At 42.9% G+C, this 16376-nt stretch overlaps 2 protein-coding genes and 1 long non-coding RNA gene across 4 annotated transcripts in view; 1 reads left to right on the forward strand and 2 right to left on the reverse strand.

Annotated features, from left to right (window-relative positions):
• The window catches only part of FANCL (FA complementation group L), a 46198-nt gene extending 41952 nt beyond the window's left edge, over positions 1-4246 (forward strand). For both annotated transcript variants that reach the window (XM_082217822.1, XM_082217823.1), the window contains 5 exons: positions 1231-1276; positions 1356-1437; positions 2538-2654; positions 3700-3771; positions 4104-4246. In XM_082217822.1, the coding sequence (XP_082073948.1) occupies positions 1231-1276; positions 1356-1437; positions 2538-2654; positions 3700-3771; positions 4104-4139 (353 nt within the window). In that variant the 3' untranslated portion in view covers positions 4140-4246. The remainder of the gene's footprint in view (positions 1-1230; positions 1277-1355; positions 1438-2537; positions 2655-3699; positions 3772-4103) is intronic.
• The window catches only part of LOC309529748, a 537650-nt gene that overhangs the window by 162280 nt on the left and 358994 nt on the right, over positions 1-16376 (reverse strand). The gene's annotated exons all lie outside the window — the stretch shown is intronic.
• VRK2 (VRK serine/threonine kinase 2) overlaps positions 4030-16376 on the reverse strand; it is a 69169-nt gene continuing 56822 nt past the window's right edge. Inside the window, exons 11-14 of the mRNA XM_082217691.1 lie at positions 14726-14907; positions 6630-6797; positions 5235-5300; positions 4030-4449 (exon numbers count right to left, since the gene is read on the reverse strand). Of these exons, the coding sequence (XP_082073817.1) occupies positions 4210-4449; positions 5235-5300; positions 6630-6797; positions 14726-14907 (656 nt within the window). The 3' untranslated portion in view covers positions 4030-4209. The remainder of the gene's footprint in view (positions 4450-5234; positions 5301-6629; positions 6798-14725; positions 14908-16376) is intronic.

Raw genomic sequence — 16376 nt, forward strand, 5'->3', positions numbered from 1 at the left:
GGTTTCTGGTGACTAATACGCCCTAAGATTTATTCAAAGCTGAGTTGTTTCCAGTTGTGTCAATATATTTGTATAATGTCATTATGGAATTGGCAGTTTCATTTTCAGTCCCTTTCCTATGATCCACCAAATGGAATTTGCCTTTTCACAGCAGTTGCTTACTTTGAGCTGATTTTTTTCGTTGAGGTTGCAGTCATTGCCTATTAAGCCCCTGTCAGCATATCTGTGAAATTAGGAGTTTTTACCTCAGTGTGCATCGACTTGCACTTATTTAGTTTGAACTGCACTTGCCATTTTACTAGCCTGTTCAGCCAAATTGGAGAGCTACTTAAATAGTGAAAAATTTACTATCATCCACAGACTTTGCCATCTCGTGACTCTTTCCCTCAAACTCTGCATTATTATAAGCAAGTTAAAAAGACAGAGGACCCTATATAGATCCATGGGCAATATCTGTTTAAAATAATTTATATCCAGATCTTAATCCCCAAGAAGATCAGAGTAGTATACAGTGAATACTAGTGATGTGCTGGAAATGTTTGTTTTTAGAGCGGGACAGGGATTTGTTTTTGTTCTTTTACCATTCTCTATTAAGTAATAAAAAAAAGGTATTCAAAGTGGAGGACAAATTTCAGTGAAATTTTCATGGGTTTCCGTGAGTGTTCTTTCATTCTGCAAATAATATCTCCCGTGGTCTGCACTCTGCAGGCTTCCTGAAAATCCCATGGCATCTATGATTGGGCTTTCTTGTAAGTGTCGTTCAGAGATGTAATAACTAAACATTTAATGTCTGTAAACCTTGTGCCTTGCATTGCAAGTTTACTTAAAATCAACAGTGCAAAATACAGGGTGCCCAGTTACATGATGTGTTATATGCAGCATGCCTAACCTTGCAGTGCATGGACTTACATATCCAGCTGCCTTGTGAGCCAATATGCAGAAAAGTAGGGTATGCACAGAAAAATAAAAACACGCCTGATAATTGAGAATTCATTCTCTGCTGAATCAGGCAGCCTGGAGGTGTTATTGTTTTTATTATGACTGTTATGCATTTTGCATATTTATGATGTAAAACTGAGATAAATAAATTCAATAAATAATAAAAAACAGCACAAAATTTAGGATGTAGCTGCCCTCCTTCTCCTCCAGTCCCCATTGTCCCCTTTGAAGGAAGTCTGTTCATAGAATACTCTTGGGAGTAGTGCCAACACATATGATTTTTATTTTCAGTGGTAAATCCCTTGAAAGTCAAGCTGAACAGCAACATACACCTGTGGTAAGTGTGTTTGGTTGTAGACATTTAGTTCATAGCTTTGTTGGGAGTGCTGATACTTTATTTTCCTTCTTCTTTTCAGGGATCCAGAACTCAGTTTACTACAAAATTTGAAAGAGGTTTTAGAAATTGATTTTCCATCTCGAGAAGCTCTAGAAAAATCTGTAAGTTGCTCTGTGGTTATTATGTTCATATTTTGCATACCATGGCAAAAGGGAATTCTGTAGCATAACAAAATAATAGGAGCATTAATACATGTGATCAAGACATCCAAAATAAGCTTCACTTCATAAGTTTTAAAGATTTGTTAAAAGGTTTACCTTGTCTCAGTAAGAAAAAATTGAAATATGAAAGAGTACAAAAGAAGATAATAAATTATTATTTATTTATTATGTTAAAAATTTGTATACTGCACTATAACTGTAGAACTCAGTTCAGTTCACAATAAAAAGAAACCAAATACAATTTATAATAAAGGCTTGTTGCATGATTGTCAAAAATTCATTGAGTTTTATTCCTAATAAGGACATGATTAAAGCTCAAAACACATTGCACACCTAGTGATAATGTAATGATACTTCACTCTTAATTGGAAAATTTCCACACCAACGATTTTCCGCAAGATGGTCACTAGTTCAAAGCCAATTGAAACCGAATACCTGGGGTAAACCAAGGACCAAGCTCTTCAATCTGTTGGTATCTCATAATATGCATTCTGGAGAAATATTCTTAATATTTGTGGGTTGGCACCATTAAGGCAACACTTTAATCTCAGTATCTTCTCAGGGTAATCATTGCTTCGGTCATTCTTTGAGTGATTGTCATCTGATTAACGAAGCATGAGTAAAAGGGAAGAGAGAAGCACACTTCCCTTGTATCCTGATGTCTTAAAATAGACAGACTACAGCTCCTATCATGCCTGATCACAGGCCATGCCAGCTCATAGTTGGAGGGTGGAAGACACTGGCCACCCCTGTTCTAACAAATGACCATTTCACATTTCCCTCTGTGCTCAAGTAAAGGGATAATATCTGCTACCTACGGATAAATGTATTAAAAATAAAGGGTAAAAAAGCATTTTCTAATTATTTGGGGGATGCCTTCAGCTGATAACAATTTTAAAGTTTAGTCCTTAATAAATTGTCATACTCTTGTACATTTCCTTATAAAAAATAAGCCAACCACAAATGTAACTGTTTAAAATGGGTGAAACAAGTTGACATGCTTTATTCTATGTGCTCAAGCTGCGTCCCATGTTTTTTAGGACTTCTCTATGGATTGCGGGATCTGCTACGCTTACCGTCTTGATGGGACTATTCCAGACCAAGTCTGTGACGACCCCCGCTGTGGCCAGCCTTTCCATCAAGCTTGTTTATATGAGGTAGAGCAATTTACGGTAGCGTTCTAGGATTATGGAACGGAAAATTGATGGGTGGGTGCAATCATACGGGTGCTCTTTTGTACTGTTATTGGACAGGAGGCATTTTCCTGCAGCCTCCAGTGCCCACATCCACACACAAACATATAAACATGTTTCACCACAGATGTGTGAAATTTCAAAATTTTGGGTTAAGACTCACAACACAGGAATGTTGTGCTGCAAAGGAAAATGCAAAAGATCACAAAACTGAATAGCCTGGACCATATACTTGGTCTTGAGTAGTGTGTGCCAAAATGGAGGTTAAGGATCCTTAAAAGATCCCTGTTGATTAGTTTACTGATAGGGTGCTGCTGTGGGTTAAACCAGAGCCTAGGACTTGCCGACGAGAAGGTTGGCGGTTCGAATCCCCGCGACAGGGTGAGCTCCCGTTGCTCGGTCCCTGCTCCTGCCAACCTAGCAGTTCGAAAGCACGTCAAAGTGCAAGTAGATAAATAGGTACCACTCCGGCGGGAAGGTAAACGGCGTTTCCGTGCGCTGCTCTGGTTCGCCAGAAGCGGCTTAGTCATGCTGGCCACATGACCCAGAAGCTGTATGCCGGCTCCCTCGGCCAATAAATCGAGATGAGCGCCGCAACCCCAGAGTCGGCCACGACTGGACCTAATGGTCAGGGATCCCTTTACCTTTACCTTTAGGGACAATACTTAGGGGAGAAGCAGCCACTTTTGTTCTCACCAGGACCAAGTGTGGCCAAATATGCTCAGCTTGGCAGTTGGCAAATAGATTGGGGGCAGAATTAGATATTTCTTGAGATCTTCTACTCAGACGATGGGGGTAGGTTTGTTTCCTAAAAATGAGGACAACCAGTTACACCAAGCTTTGCTTTCTCTGTCCTGCTATTCAAAAACTCATGCTGTGAGCAGCCACCTGGAGAGTGAGACTGGGCAACATGATTTAAGGACTTGAATAGTAAGGGAGCTTGCTGTATTTGAGGCCTATTCTTTTGAGTCTTCCTGGGACTTACCTAATAACATGCATTTCTCTGTAGTGGCTGCGTGGACTTCCTTCCAGTCGGCAAAGTTTTAATGTCATATTTGGTGAATGTCCATATTGTAACAAGGTAAGGAAAGCAACGTAGTTCCCGGATAATTGGAACTGTTTCTGTATTAGCTTAAGTTAGGGTTTCAAAATACAATTGAAATTAGCTTGTCTTCTTTTAGGAGTCTTTGCTGCAAAGTTACTGTCGTGCGCATACTTAAATCTCTCAGATACCAGTGTCTCTTGATACTTAGCCGGGGGGGGGGGAACAATTCCAGTGTCTGAGTTAAAAATTAGGGGAGGGGGAATTATTCTTTGTAATAAATACCTTGGAAAATACTGTAAGCAAAATTCAAGTACTTTATTGATTTTTAATTTTGTAACAACTCACCTTGCTTTGAAAAACCATTCCAGCCAATAACACTGAAAATGTCTATGAAGAAAGTCTGAAGTGGAATTCCAGAAGCCTGTAACTATGTAAATGTACAGTCTTAAGAATGCTAACACATTAGACATGATATCAAAGAAAATACACAGAAAGCAGTATTAAGAAGAAGAGGACAATGATGGTTATCGTGTATTGGTACAATTCTTTACGAAGTCCAGACGCCTCATGAAGTCCAGACTCCAAAGTGCTGCATATAGAAGAGCTAGTCGAAGTCTGAAAGCGTTCTGGTTGAAAGGCTTCAGAATATGTAACTCCATTTCCTATGGATTTTTCCTCAATTTGCCAGAAGGTGTTGCAGATAGGTTGTGGTTTCTGAGAAGGAAGCAGAAAACAAATCTACACATATCTTCAACAGATCTGCATAAGAACAAATATTTAAATGACTTTTTTGTACAATAATAATAATAATAATAAACTCATGGTACAAAGATAATTGACTAAGTGTAATAATTCACGAGATACATTTATAATCTCTAACAGCTTTTCTATGTCCATTATCTCAGTTATTCTTTTCTCAGAGAGCCCATTGCATAAAGCCATACCATTGTCCTACAAAGTAATCCTCCTTGTTTGGATCTCTTGAAGACTGAATTTGTTTAGCCAGCTTCTGTAATAAAGCTGTATGCTGAGCACCAAGACACCTTACAGGAATAGATTGACAGTCCAGTTTTGGGCTATGACTTCTCTTTCAGCCCAACAACAGAAACGATAGCCAAAATACAGAACTTCCAGATAAGGGAATGCCATCAAAAATTTTTACAAGGCAAGTGGGGGGTGTTACACCTATTCAGTCAATCTTTCTACATTCAGCACTCCCACTATATCAGCATATAAGTCCCTATGGTTTTACGTTTCCTCCAGCTTTCTCAGTGTTACATACCAACTTCTAGTTGAAACAAGTCAGGGTTATGAAACTTGCAGGACAATTAACAGCACTCCTGGATAATTCAGTGATTGAGCTGGGAAAGAAGGGCTCTGGTGGTCCTTGAGGTATCTTGGGCCCAAGTTGCTCAGGGCTTCACATATTAATAGAACCCTGAACCTGGCTCAGTAGCCTATGAGCATCACAGATGCTTCAAGCTGCCTGCTGAACTCACCTTGACTAACTTCCTTCTGTAAACATCGGTTGTGGCTCCAGCTGGCTTTCCTCCAGTCTTAGCGGGCTAGGAAGAACAAACAGAACTAGCCAGTAGTAAAAGCCTTTAGAGTAAGGGGGTGGCGAGAATGCAACCAGCAGCTGGCTTTAAAGTAACACATTTCTTGCCTCGGGGAGAACGTAGTTCATAGGAAGATCTATTAAGGTGACACAGGTGTATATGCAAGTTCGGGGCGAACGCCTTTGAAGTAACAGAATTGTAGAGTTGCAAGGGTCCCTGAGGGTCATCTTAATTCTGTTCCGCTTTTAGTGGAGAACAAAAGGGCTCAGGGGCGGGGGCTGCCCGCAGAAGCAGTGCCACTACCCCTGGGCTTACAAAGCCTTTATGTGTGGTAACTGCTTTTCAGCCTTCCTCTCTCTTCCTTGTGTATGTGTGGGCCAGGGCACATAGTAAATGCTTTTAGAGTTTACCCAGATATGTGCAGAATACTTGCATTGGTAAGGGCTTTAATGGGCAACAGCAAGTCAGCCCCAGTTAGCAGGGGGAAAAACAATCATTAACCATTCTAAATTTCAGAAGACCTAGCAGTTAGAACATGAGAAGCTATACTATACTAACTGGTCATATTGGTTTAAATGAGTGTGAAAAGGGGAACGTGTTAAGTTCTCAAGGGCCTGTACCATTTCAAAGTGGTGGAACATCACAGCATCCATCAAAATCCTGCCCCCCACCCATCCACGCCGAGACCATATAACACCGGTCTTGAAAGACCTACGTTGGCTCCCAGTACATTTCCAAGCACAATTCAAAGTGTTGGTGCTGACCTTTAAAGCCCGAAACGGCCTTAGTCCAGTATACCTGAAGGAACGTCTCCATCCCCATCGTTCTGCCTGGACACAGGTCTAGCGCCGAGGGCCTTCTGGCGGTTCCCTCGCTGCGAGAAGCCAAATTACAGGGAACCAGGCAGAGGGCCTTCTCGGTAGTGGCACCCGCCCTGTGGAACGCCCTCCCACCAGATGTCAAAGAGAAAAATAACTACCAAACTTTTAGAAGACATCTGAAGGCAGCCCTGTTTAGGGAAGCTTTTAATGTTTAATAGGTTATTGTATTTTAGTGTTTTGTTGGAAGCCGCCCAGAGTGGCTGGGGAAGCCCAGCCAGATGGGCGGGGTATAAATTAATAATAATAATAATAATAATAATAATAATAATAATAATAATAATAAATCATCAACGTACATTGCAGGAAAAGTAACCTTTGTTCGGCCGTTTCTCACCTGCGCTTAATATTTTCCAAGATGTGCAGGGAGTGGGGGAATGTACAGCTAGAAAAGCAGGAGTTTTCCGCAAGCCAGGTACAATTTAATGCAGCAATTTTATTCATTTTAAGAACTCACCGCTTCATTCTGAAGCTGCTTGCTCAGCACAGCCAGCATCTGCTCGTCTTGTCCTTGGCTGCTTTTCATTCCCACAGCGGCTCTTCTACGATAGGAGAGGTCCTTGCTTTCGAACTCCTTTCCCTTCTCGTCTTTAGCTTGCCTTGGCACTGGCTTTGGCAAATCAACCTGTTAAATGTACAAGTTGAGTGACTCGTGCAGCTGCTACTCCTGCTTTACTGTTCCACTAACTGCGGCTTCTGTGTGAAATGAATGGTTTCTGTGCAACTTCTAGCAAAAGCATCACTAATCCGCCAACACAAGGAACGGCCAACATTTACCGCGAGTTGGAACTGCACAGGGCAGTCGTTTTGTTGAGCTCTTGAGCAGAGTGCTTGCACTTGTGCTATCCTAAGGGGCAACGTTATTTATTGCGAAAATTTGCTCCAAGGATTCTTAAAGAACTCTTAGATGAATGTTATTAACCTTTACTGGATGCAAAACCAATAAGTCTCTGTCAATTAAGCTTGCATTAACTATATCTAAGTAAGTTGTTTTTATTGTGGTGGTTCTAATTAATGTCAGTGCCTGGAATGAGAAAATAATCACTACTTATTCCATTAGTGAGGTGATCTGACCCGCCCTAAATGGGGCGACAAATTTCTCATCTTCCCCATAATACTGATATACTTGCTCTCGGGGCACCCTGAAAGGTCATGCAGCCCCCCTGCCCACCCGAGAAGCTGCATTTACATTAAAAATGTTGTTTCACTGATAAGAATATCGTTTGTCAAATTTCTAGGTTGCCCTCCCTGGGATTATTTTCTTTTTAACTTGCAGCAACGACATGTAATAGGGTGAACTGAGCAATACATTGAGTGAGCTGCACTCTTCAAGCAACAATTGAAGTGTGGATTCCCCCTGCCCATTCCCTTACACAGGAGCAGAGGGCAAAAGACAGACTGGGATCTACTGGTCGATTGCTGGGTGATCTGTAATAAATATGCAAAGGCTTCCAAATCTCAATAGCAATGAAAAGGCTTACCTCTCCCCCCCCCCCCAAATTAATTAGGATAGAATCTTCTTTAGTTGCTATACATTTATTCTTATATATTCAGGTTAAGGCAACGTACATCTTACTGCAGAGCTAGGGAATCTGTGGCCCTGCATATGATGTTGAACTCCTAACTGCCATCAACCTCACCAACCATGGTCAATAATCTGGGCTGCTGGGAGTTGTACTCCAACAACATGAGGGGCACAGCTTCCCTGTACCTGGCTTATAAGGTGAACTGACGCATCCTATGATGGTGACTTTAATTCAGCAGTTCTCAACCTGTGGGTCCCCAGATGTTGTTGGACTACAACTCCCATCATCCCTGAGCTCTGGCCTTGCTAGCTAGGGGTGATGGGAGTTGTAGTCCAACAACATCTGGGGACCCACAGGTTGAGAAAGGCTGCTGTAATTTGTTTTAAATTCTTGTATTATACCTTGGAGCTTAAAGTGAAGGGTAGATAATAAAGGGGGGGAGTTGTATCTGAACCTGTTGAGTCTATAGCCACAGTGACGGATAACCATTGACAGGCCTTCCCTAAGTTAATTTGTCCAATCCCCTTTTTATGGAGTTGTAGAGTTGGAAGGGACCCTGAGGGTCATCTAGTCCAACCCCTGCAAGGCAGGAATTTCAACTAAAGCATCCATGAAAGATGGCCATCCAGCCAAAAAACCTCCAAGGAAGGAGAGTACACAAGTCCCGAGGGAGTCTGTTCCACTGTCAAACAGCTCTTACTGTCAGAAAGTTCTTCCTGATGATTAGTCAGAATCTCCTTTCTTGTAAATTGAAGCCATTGGTTTGAGTCCTACCCTCTGAAGCAGGAGAAAACAAGCTTGTTCCCTCTTCCATGTGGCAGCCCTTGAGATATTTGAAGTTGGCTATCATGTCTCCCCTCAGTGTGCTCTTTTCCAGGCTAAACATACCCAGCTCCTTAAACTGTTCCTCATAAAACTTGGTTTCCAGACCCTTGATCATCTTGGTTGCTCTCTTCCACACACATTCCAGCTTTAAAAACACCTGTGCCTGCATCCATCAGTACAACTTCTGGCATCACGACGAATAGCCTGCTTCACAACAGACATTTCAATATCTAAACAGCCAAAGTGACTAGGTGCCTTTTCCCACTACAATCACATCCTTCAGTCTTTGCCTGCTCCACGCTGGGAATAGAGTAGCCCTTGCACCACTTCTTCCTAATGCACAGGCATCAATGGCAACAAGAAGGTATTGTAAAGGTAAAGGACCCCTGGACAGTTAAGTCCAGTCAAAGGCAACTATAGGGTTGTGGTGCTCATCTCACTTTCAGGCCAAGGGATCTGGCGTTTGTCCAGAGTTTTTTGGGTCATGTGGCCAGCATGACTAAACTACTGGCACACAGAGGACCGTGACGAGTGCCAGAGAGCATGGAAACGCCGTTTACCTTCCCGCCGCAGCGGTACCTATTTATCTACTTGCACTTGTATGCTTTTGAATTGCTAGGGTTGGCAGGAGCTGGGACAGAGCAATGGGAGCTCACCCCATTGCACAGATTCGAACTGCCGACCTTCTGATCGGCAAGCCCAAGAGGCCCAGTGGTTTAGACCTCAGTGCCACCCACTTCCCCATATGTATTATATCTCTACAGTGGTGCCTCGGGTTGCAAACACTTTGGGTTACAGACTCTGCTAACCCGGAAGTAGTACCTTAGGTTAAGAACTTTGCCCCAGGATGAGAAAAAGAATTTGTGCTGCAGCAGGAGGCCCCATTAGCTAAAGTGGTACCTCGGTTACGAACAGTTTCAGGTTAAGAACGGACCTCTAGAATGAATTAAGTTCATAACCAGAGGTACCACTGTACTTGAGATCAGGTATGTGGTCTCCCATTCATCCAGAGATGTGTTGGGATTTCTGGCTTTGTAGGTTGGAGTTTTGAACAATTAACAGGTAAATGCTTCTAGTACAGACTAATTTGGAGCCATTTTTAATCTGATCATGTGGCAATATATACAAGATTATTCATTCTCCTTCTCCCCCAGAATCCAAACTGATTATCGTCTTCATTGTATTCTGTATGGCTCCTCCATTTTCACCTACACAATCGTTAACTGAATTGGGGGTGAAGTGCAATGCTTTTCAAACTCAAAAGCAGTTGAAGCTTTTCACAGAAAATGGACTTTCCTGCCTTTATTCCCTATTTGCCGACGGTTCACAACACGCTATATTTTAGAATACCCTCGAGTCAGAAACAGCTCTCAAATCTGAGCTGATGCAAGGTATGCATTTCATGCTAATGAAAGAGGATATTTGAAATCTCCACGAAAAACTCAGAGGATGATGGGGACGAGGTTCAAGTCATCTGCAAACAGCACAGTTCTCTCCCTGACCTTGTTATTGGCCATTAAAAATACTTCTGCCTGTGTCTGAGGAACAGAAGCTGTGATAATTGACACTCCTCGCTCGTGGACTTTAAATGGGGTTATGCACTTGCAAATAGCAAATACTATTGCAGATCTCTCTTTTCTTGCAATCAAAGTTCAGCAACATCTTGTTTGACATCAATATCCAAGGTAAGTTTTAAGCTAAATACAAAACGTAATAGATTTCTGCGCTTTTGGAGGAAATGGAAGAGGGGGGAAGGGAAAAGGAACTGCTTTGTCCAGCGGCCTGGTAGAGTTTCAGGGGATACTCTCCATAACCCAGCCTGTACGAAAACTTAAATCTTTCCAGAACCCTGGAACTGGGATAATTGGGATGAATAGTCCTTTTTCCAAACATTCTTCTATGACCCCCTACTTGTTTTCCTGCGCAGGAGCTGGACACAGAGTGGGTGTGGCTGGATAGCTCAGTTGGTGGGAGCCTGGTGCTGATAACATCAAGGTTGCAGGTTCGATCCCCGGATTTGATAGCTGCATATTCCTGCACTGCCAGAAGTTGGACTAGATGATTCTCAAGGTCCCTTCCAACTTTACAATTCTATGTTTCACCTGATTGGGCAGAAAGCCTGCCCAGGAGAAATGAGAAACTGATGACCTTCTGGCACCCTGCCCTTCTTGTCTAAACAAAGTGGCTGTGTTACACTCGCAGTCCCTAGCCCCAAAACGTCTGGTCAAAGTGTCCTGTTAGCATGTGCTATGACAGGGGTGGACCTTTGTACGAGTCCAAAATTGGATGCTTCCCAGCCCTTCCAAAGCCAGATAAGGGAGGTACTGGTATCTGACAGAGGTCTAAAGCCCTCCCATCTCCTACCCAAAGCTGGACAATTGCTAACTAGGCTTTGGGAAGGAGGCAGGAAGACTCTAGGTCCCTGTCAGAGCTTTCATGCCTCCTTCCTGAGGCCCAGTGATTATTAGAATTTGGGACAGAGACAAGAAGGCTCCCCCTTGGCCTCTGCACCCTGTGTAGGGGAACCAGTCACAATGCCCCAAATCCGCAAGTTTATGATAAACAATGAATACACATCAGCAAGCCAAATATGCTTGTGCTGGACCAACAAACTGACTTTTCCTAAGGAAATGGAACATACAAGATCCATATCACAGAACTAGCACATTGAGGCAAGATGATGGGTTAAGCTTGTTTCTCTCGGGTTGTTGTTGTTGTTTAGTTGTGTCCAACTCTTCGTGACGCCATGGACCAGAGCACGCCAGGCACTTCTGTTTTCCACTGCCTCCCACAGTTTGGTCAAACTCGTGCTGGTAACTTTTGAGAACACTGTCCAACCATTTCATCCTCTGTCGTCCCCTTCTCCTTGTGCCCTCCATCTTTCCCAACATCAGGGTCTTTTCCAGGGAGTCTTCTCTTCTCATGAGGTGGCCAAAGTATTGGAGCCTCAGCTTCAGGATCTGTCCTTCCAGTGAGCACTCAGGGCTGATTTCCTTCAGAATGGATAGGTGTGATCTTCTTGCAGTCCATGGGACTCTCAAGAGTCTCTTCCAGCACCATAATTCAAAAGCATCAATTCTTTGGCGATCAGCCTTCTTTATAGTCCAGCTCTCACACTACTGGGAAAACCATAGCTTTTCTCTCGGGTAGCATCTCCCAGTGTTGCCCGGCAAGTTGCTTTCAGAGTGAACAGAAGTTTAAGAACCTAAGAAGAGTCTGCTGGGTTGTGCCAGTGGTTTCCACCAAGTCTAGCATCCTGGCCGCTCAAGTGCTTATGGGAACTCCAAGCAAGATCTGAACATCTTCCAGCAGCTGGAATTCAAAAGTGTGCCGCCTCCAACAGTGGAATTGTTAAGGTGATATTTGGGAAAGGTCAAGAGTTTGAAGAAGAAAAAACACTTCTGGATCGCAACCACTGGCTAGGACCCACAAATACCATCAGCATCATAGTTCTAAGTCCAGATTCGTTGTGCATCAATAAATCAAACAGCAACCACACAGCAAAGCAGTTTTGAAATGAAGGGAAATATCCAAAGTTTGCAAAATGGCTTGGTAAGGGGGAATGTCGGGGGGGGGGTCAAAATCCCAGGGCAGGGACATCTGTGCAAATTCCTAGGACTACTGAGAGCACTTTGAATTACAGCTGTTGCCTTCTCACCTTCTCACCCCTTGCCTTTTCCTGTAAGACCTATTGCAGTCATTAAGAGTCGTCAACAGGCTCATCTCAGCTATCTGCCAATCTCCCATTCCCACCACCCTTCTGAGTAATACCCCTCCCCACCTTCTCACTATATAGAAGGATCTGGCAACTTCTGTTTCAGTGTATCTGAAGAAGTGTGCATGCACACGAAAGCTCATACCAAGAACTAACTTAGTTGGTCTTTAAGGTGCTACTGGAAGGAATTTTGTTATTTTGACTATGGCAGACCAACACGGCTACCTATCTGTAGCTGTTGCTGCTGGTTTTATAAAGTTCTAAATGGTTGTCTAAAGCAGAAGAGGTAACCCAAGTCACTTTCCCCTTTCATCTAGCAGCAAAAATATATACAGCCCAACTTAACGCAGGTAGTTCTGACTGTAATAGGCAGTAGTTACTAGTTCTTAAATCTGCCCATTTAAGAATGGGCGAGGGGAAATCAAATTGGCCGAGCATCAGAAGTTTAGAGAGCAGATGCCTTTTGTGAAAAAGGGGAAAAAAAGAAACTTACATATTTCAATTAACTTTAGAAAACTACAAATTGCAGAAACAGAGAGCCACCGCTCAAATTAGCATAGATTAAATGGTGACCACAACAGCAAGCAAACTACTGTCAAAGAAATGGCTTTTTGCTTTGTTGTAAAAGTGATAAAAAAAAAATTACCAAAGTCTATAAAACTCTGGGGGGAAAAAAGAGTCTTGGTAATTACCAAGATCAAAATCCAGTAGCTTTTTATTAAAGATGAACTTTTGTTCTGCTTTTCTACACAATGTAAATAGTGCTGACAATTGGGTTTGCAAAGGCATTCGCTACAATAAAATGTAATTGTATCATGAGAGAAAGGTGACAATCGGGAGATCATGAAAAAATTACATATTCTCACTGGTAGTTAATTAGCCATGCAAAAGCCCCTCAAACAGAGATTCTCTTCTATTAGGAATGATTACTATGCAGACCTACAGATGTCAATACTGGAGTCATTCAAATACTTCTTTCGCTACTAATTGAAGGTTGTAAAGCTCTGGTGCCAAGGTTTGGCTTCCAAAGAGCTAATTTATGACTAGGCGGCTATTTTATGTCTTCAGTTGCAGCAGCTACAGAACTCGGCAAATCAGAACCATCTGTGCGCCGGGATTTGAATCGCCATTCATCTCGCAGCCCATCACTCGCATTAGTTTGCATCCCACATTTTTTTGGCTCATGTACCATTCTGACAGTCCAAAGTTCATGAGAAATATTAAAAATGAACCGACGCCTTGACCCTGCCATATTGTGTCAGCAAAGGCTGCGGGCTCATATGGCTACTAATATCCCCGGCCGACGCTCCTAATCAGGCCCTGTGAATAATGCTAATTACACCGGTCTAAGTTTATTAAAAACAAAGGGGTTTGCATTTATTTGTTGGTTAACTGTATATTGACAGGACTGGGAGGCAGAAAGGGAAGAGCGTGTGCAACTCAAAAAGCAAGTATGCGCCAAAATTCAAGGGAAGCAGCTTCTCGAAGGCCAGAGCATAAAGAAAGAACAAAGTTATTTTAGGGGAACAATGGTTGCATCAATAAAGGCAACTCGGCTTTTGATCCGTTCTGAAGGGACAGCTGTCATACAAAGCTGTCCCTTGTGAACAACTCTGGCACTATCCCACTGCACAGGAAGCAAAGAAATTTGCACAAGTCTTACTGTTTGGAGCCATGGTTCCCAACGTGAGACATACCCCCCAAAGGGCGGCAATTTGATTTTTAAGGGGAGCAATTTGATAATGAGTTGTTAATAGTGAATGGACTTTTAGGCTTCCTCCACGTGAATAGGAGTTCACTTTTTGAATAATAAGAATTATATGTCACCGGGGGTGTGTGGATCAGGATTATAGAGATGCTCAGGTGGGGCATGGCCAAAAAAAAGTTGGGAACCACTGATTTGGAGTGAAGATAAGAGCTGTGGGTCAAAAAGGAGTTAGGGCAGTTTCCCTCTTGTAGGATGGCATCCAACCTCTGAACATAACCCTCAAATCTTTCCTTGGCTGTCGACAAGCAAATCATCCTGTTAGCACAAGGACATCTGTAAGGGCACTTCCTCTCCTTGCCCCAGCCCCCCCCCAAAACCTGTTCTGAGGTTCCCCCAAAAACTCTAGGGCATATTGGGGGGAACGGGGGGTGGGGAGAGGAAGCCCCATTGCATGGGATTATGTCTTTAGGTGCAACCCTAAACATGTACTTTAACATTTTACATCATCAGCTCCTTCCTTGAGTAGAGAAGGGGAGGCTTATCCTTATATGGTGAATCTCTGGCTCCACCCATTAAGTTACTGTTGCTTAAAAAAAATAGTGATATTTCCTTTGTTGGCAATTCAACTTCCAAAAAGTATCATTTTTAAAAATACGTACTGCTTCCACGAGCTTCACTTTCCCCCACATGCTAAATTTAGTTGTAAATGAAACTATTCCTTAACAGGACATGTGTTATATTTATCCAGCCTTGACCAAATCCAATGGCTATGTACTTACTTTCTTGTGTTTAGCAGCAGATTCATTCGGAGGTCTTTCGGCAGCGGCAAAATTCAGTGCCCCATTGCAACAGACTCCTTTGTGTTCCAGACCATCCAGGAGGATTTTCTTTAGTGCTTCATAATCAGGCTTTTCCTTGTACGCTAAATCAGATGCATTTTTCAAAAACCTGGCTATTTCACCTATAGAAACACAACATTCAATTTGCTAGAGGTCAGACATTTTTTTAAGGACGCAAGAGCTTTGCTGCATTGGACTGAAAGCCTCTCTGGCCTACGTTAGACTTTCCAAAATGGTCAGCCAGATGCAACTGAGAAACCCCCATCATTTCCTTGGCTGAAATACGCAGACATATATTAGCAAGTATTTCTTCTTAAATGACTTGGAGGTCACCAGCTCTGTGATGGCCATGCCCAACTGCATTTGCATGACCAGCTAAAAAGGTGGCGGGCAATTGTGAAACCTCGTGAAAACTAGTGTTAACACATGAACTTGGCAACGCGAACCGAAACACGGGAAGCTGGTTAGGCTGTAATGCTATAAGCTTCTTGGGACTAAGCACAATGACTTTAATGGACTTACTTCGGAGTAGAAAAGTACTACTGCTGCTGCTTTTAAGCAGTTGTTAACAGCTTCAAAAACCAAATCCCTAGCCAGGTAATGGAGCTGAGTTGAGGACTGTAGTGTTAATCTTTCTGTTGAGTGCAGAAGAGTCGGTGAGAGGTATGTGCGATATGCAAAGGACCTAGGAGCGCAATCTAGGTTTCATAAGCTCAAGTAACACACGCATGCATCATAAATTCATTTTCAGACTTGTGCCAGTAATGTACAGTGGTGCCCCACAAGACGAATGCCTCGCAAGACGGACAACCCGCTAGACGAAAGGGTTTTCCGTTTTTGAGCTGCTTCGCAAGACAATTTTCCCTATGGGCTTGCTTTGCAAGACGAAAACGTCTTGCGAGTGTTCCGATTTTTTTCCGCTCCCCCCCCCTTTTCTAAGCTGCTAAGCCGCTAATAGCCTTTTAGCCGCTAATCCGCTAAGCCTTTAATAGCCGCTAAGCCTTTAATAGCCGCTAAACCACTAATAGCGCTAAGCCGCTAATAGGGTTGCTTCGCAAGACGAAAAAGCCGCTAGACGAAGAGACTCGCGGAACGGATTAATTTCGTCTTGCGAGGCACCACTGTAGCTCAAACGAAAATCAGAGAAGGAAGCAGGCAGCATTCGGGGTAGACACAGAGCACTTGCGAGCATAAGATCCTAACAAAATAGGAGCAGGCCAATGGAGCATCTAGTCACGCATTCTGTTCTCCCAGGGGCCAAACAGATGTCTGTTGGAACCTGCAAGCAGAATCTGAACTCAACAGTCGTATCCCTGGGGTGTCCTTTGTTGCAAAAGTATTCCTCTTCTCCCAGGCATGTGATACACAACAGTCATTCCTGACCCTTTTAAGGTGGAATGGAACTATATCCTAATATCCTCCCCCTTTCCATGTAACCTATAGTACCTGTGGTTCAACCCAATTGCAACCTCTGTACATAGACATTAAGTTGTTCTCTGTTAACAACCTTTTAAACTGAAAGGGGGATATTGTTTTTGTTTATTATGCATTTTTGAGTTTTTCATATTGTAGACCACCCTGTGATCTTTCG

Source organism: Podarcis vaucheri, assembly GCF_965113315.1.
Source record: "Podarcis vaucheri genome assembly, chromosome: 3".
Lineage (NCBI taxonomy): Eukaryota > Metazoa > Chordata > Lepidosauria > Squamata > Lacertidae > Podarcis > Podarcis vaucheri.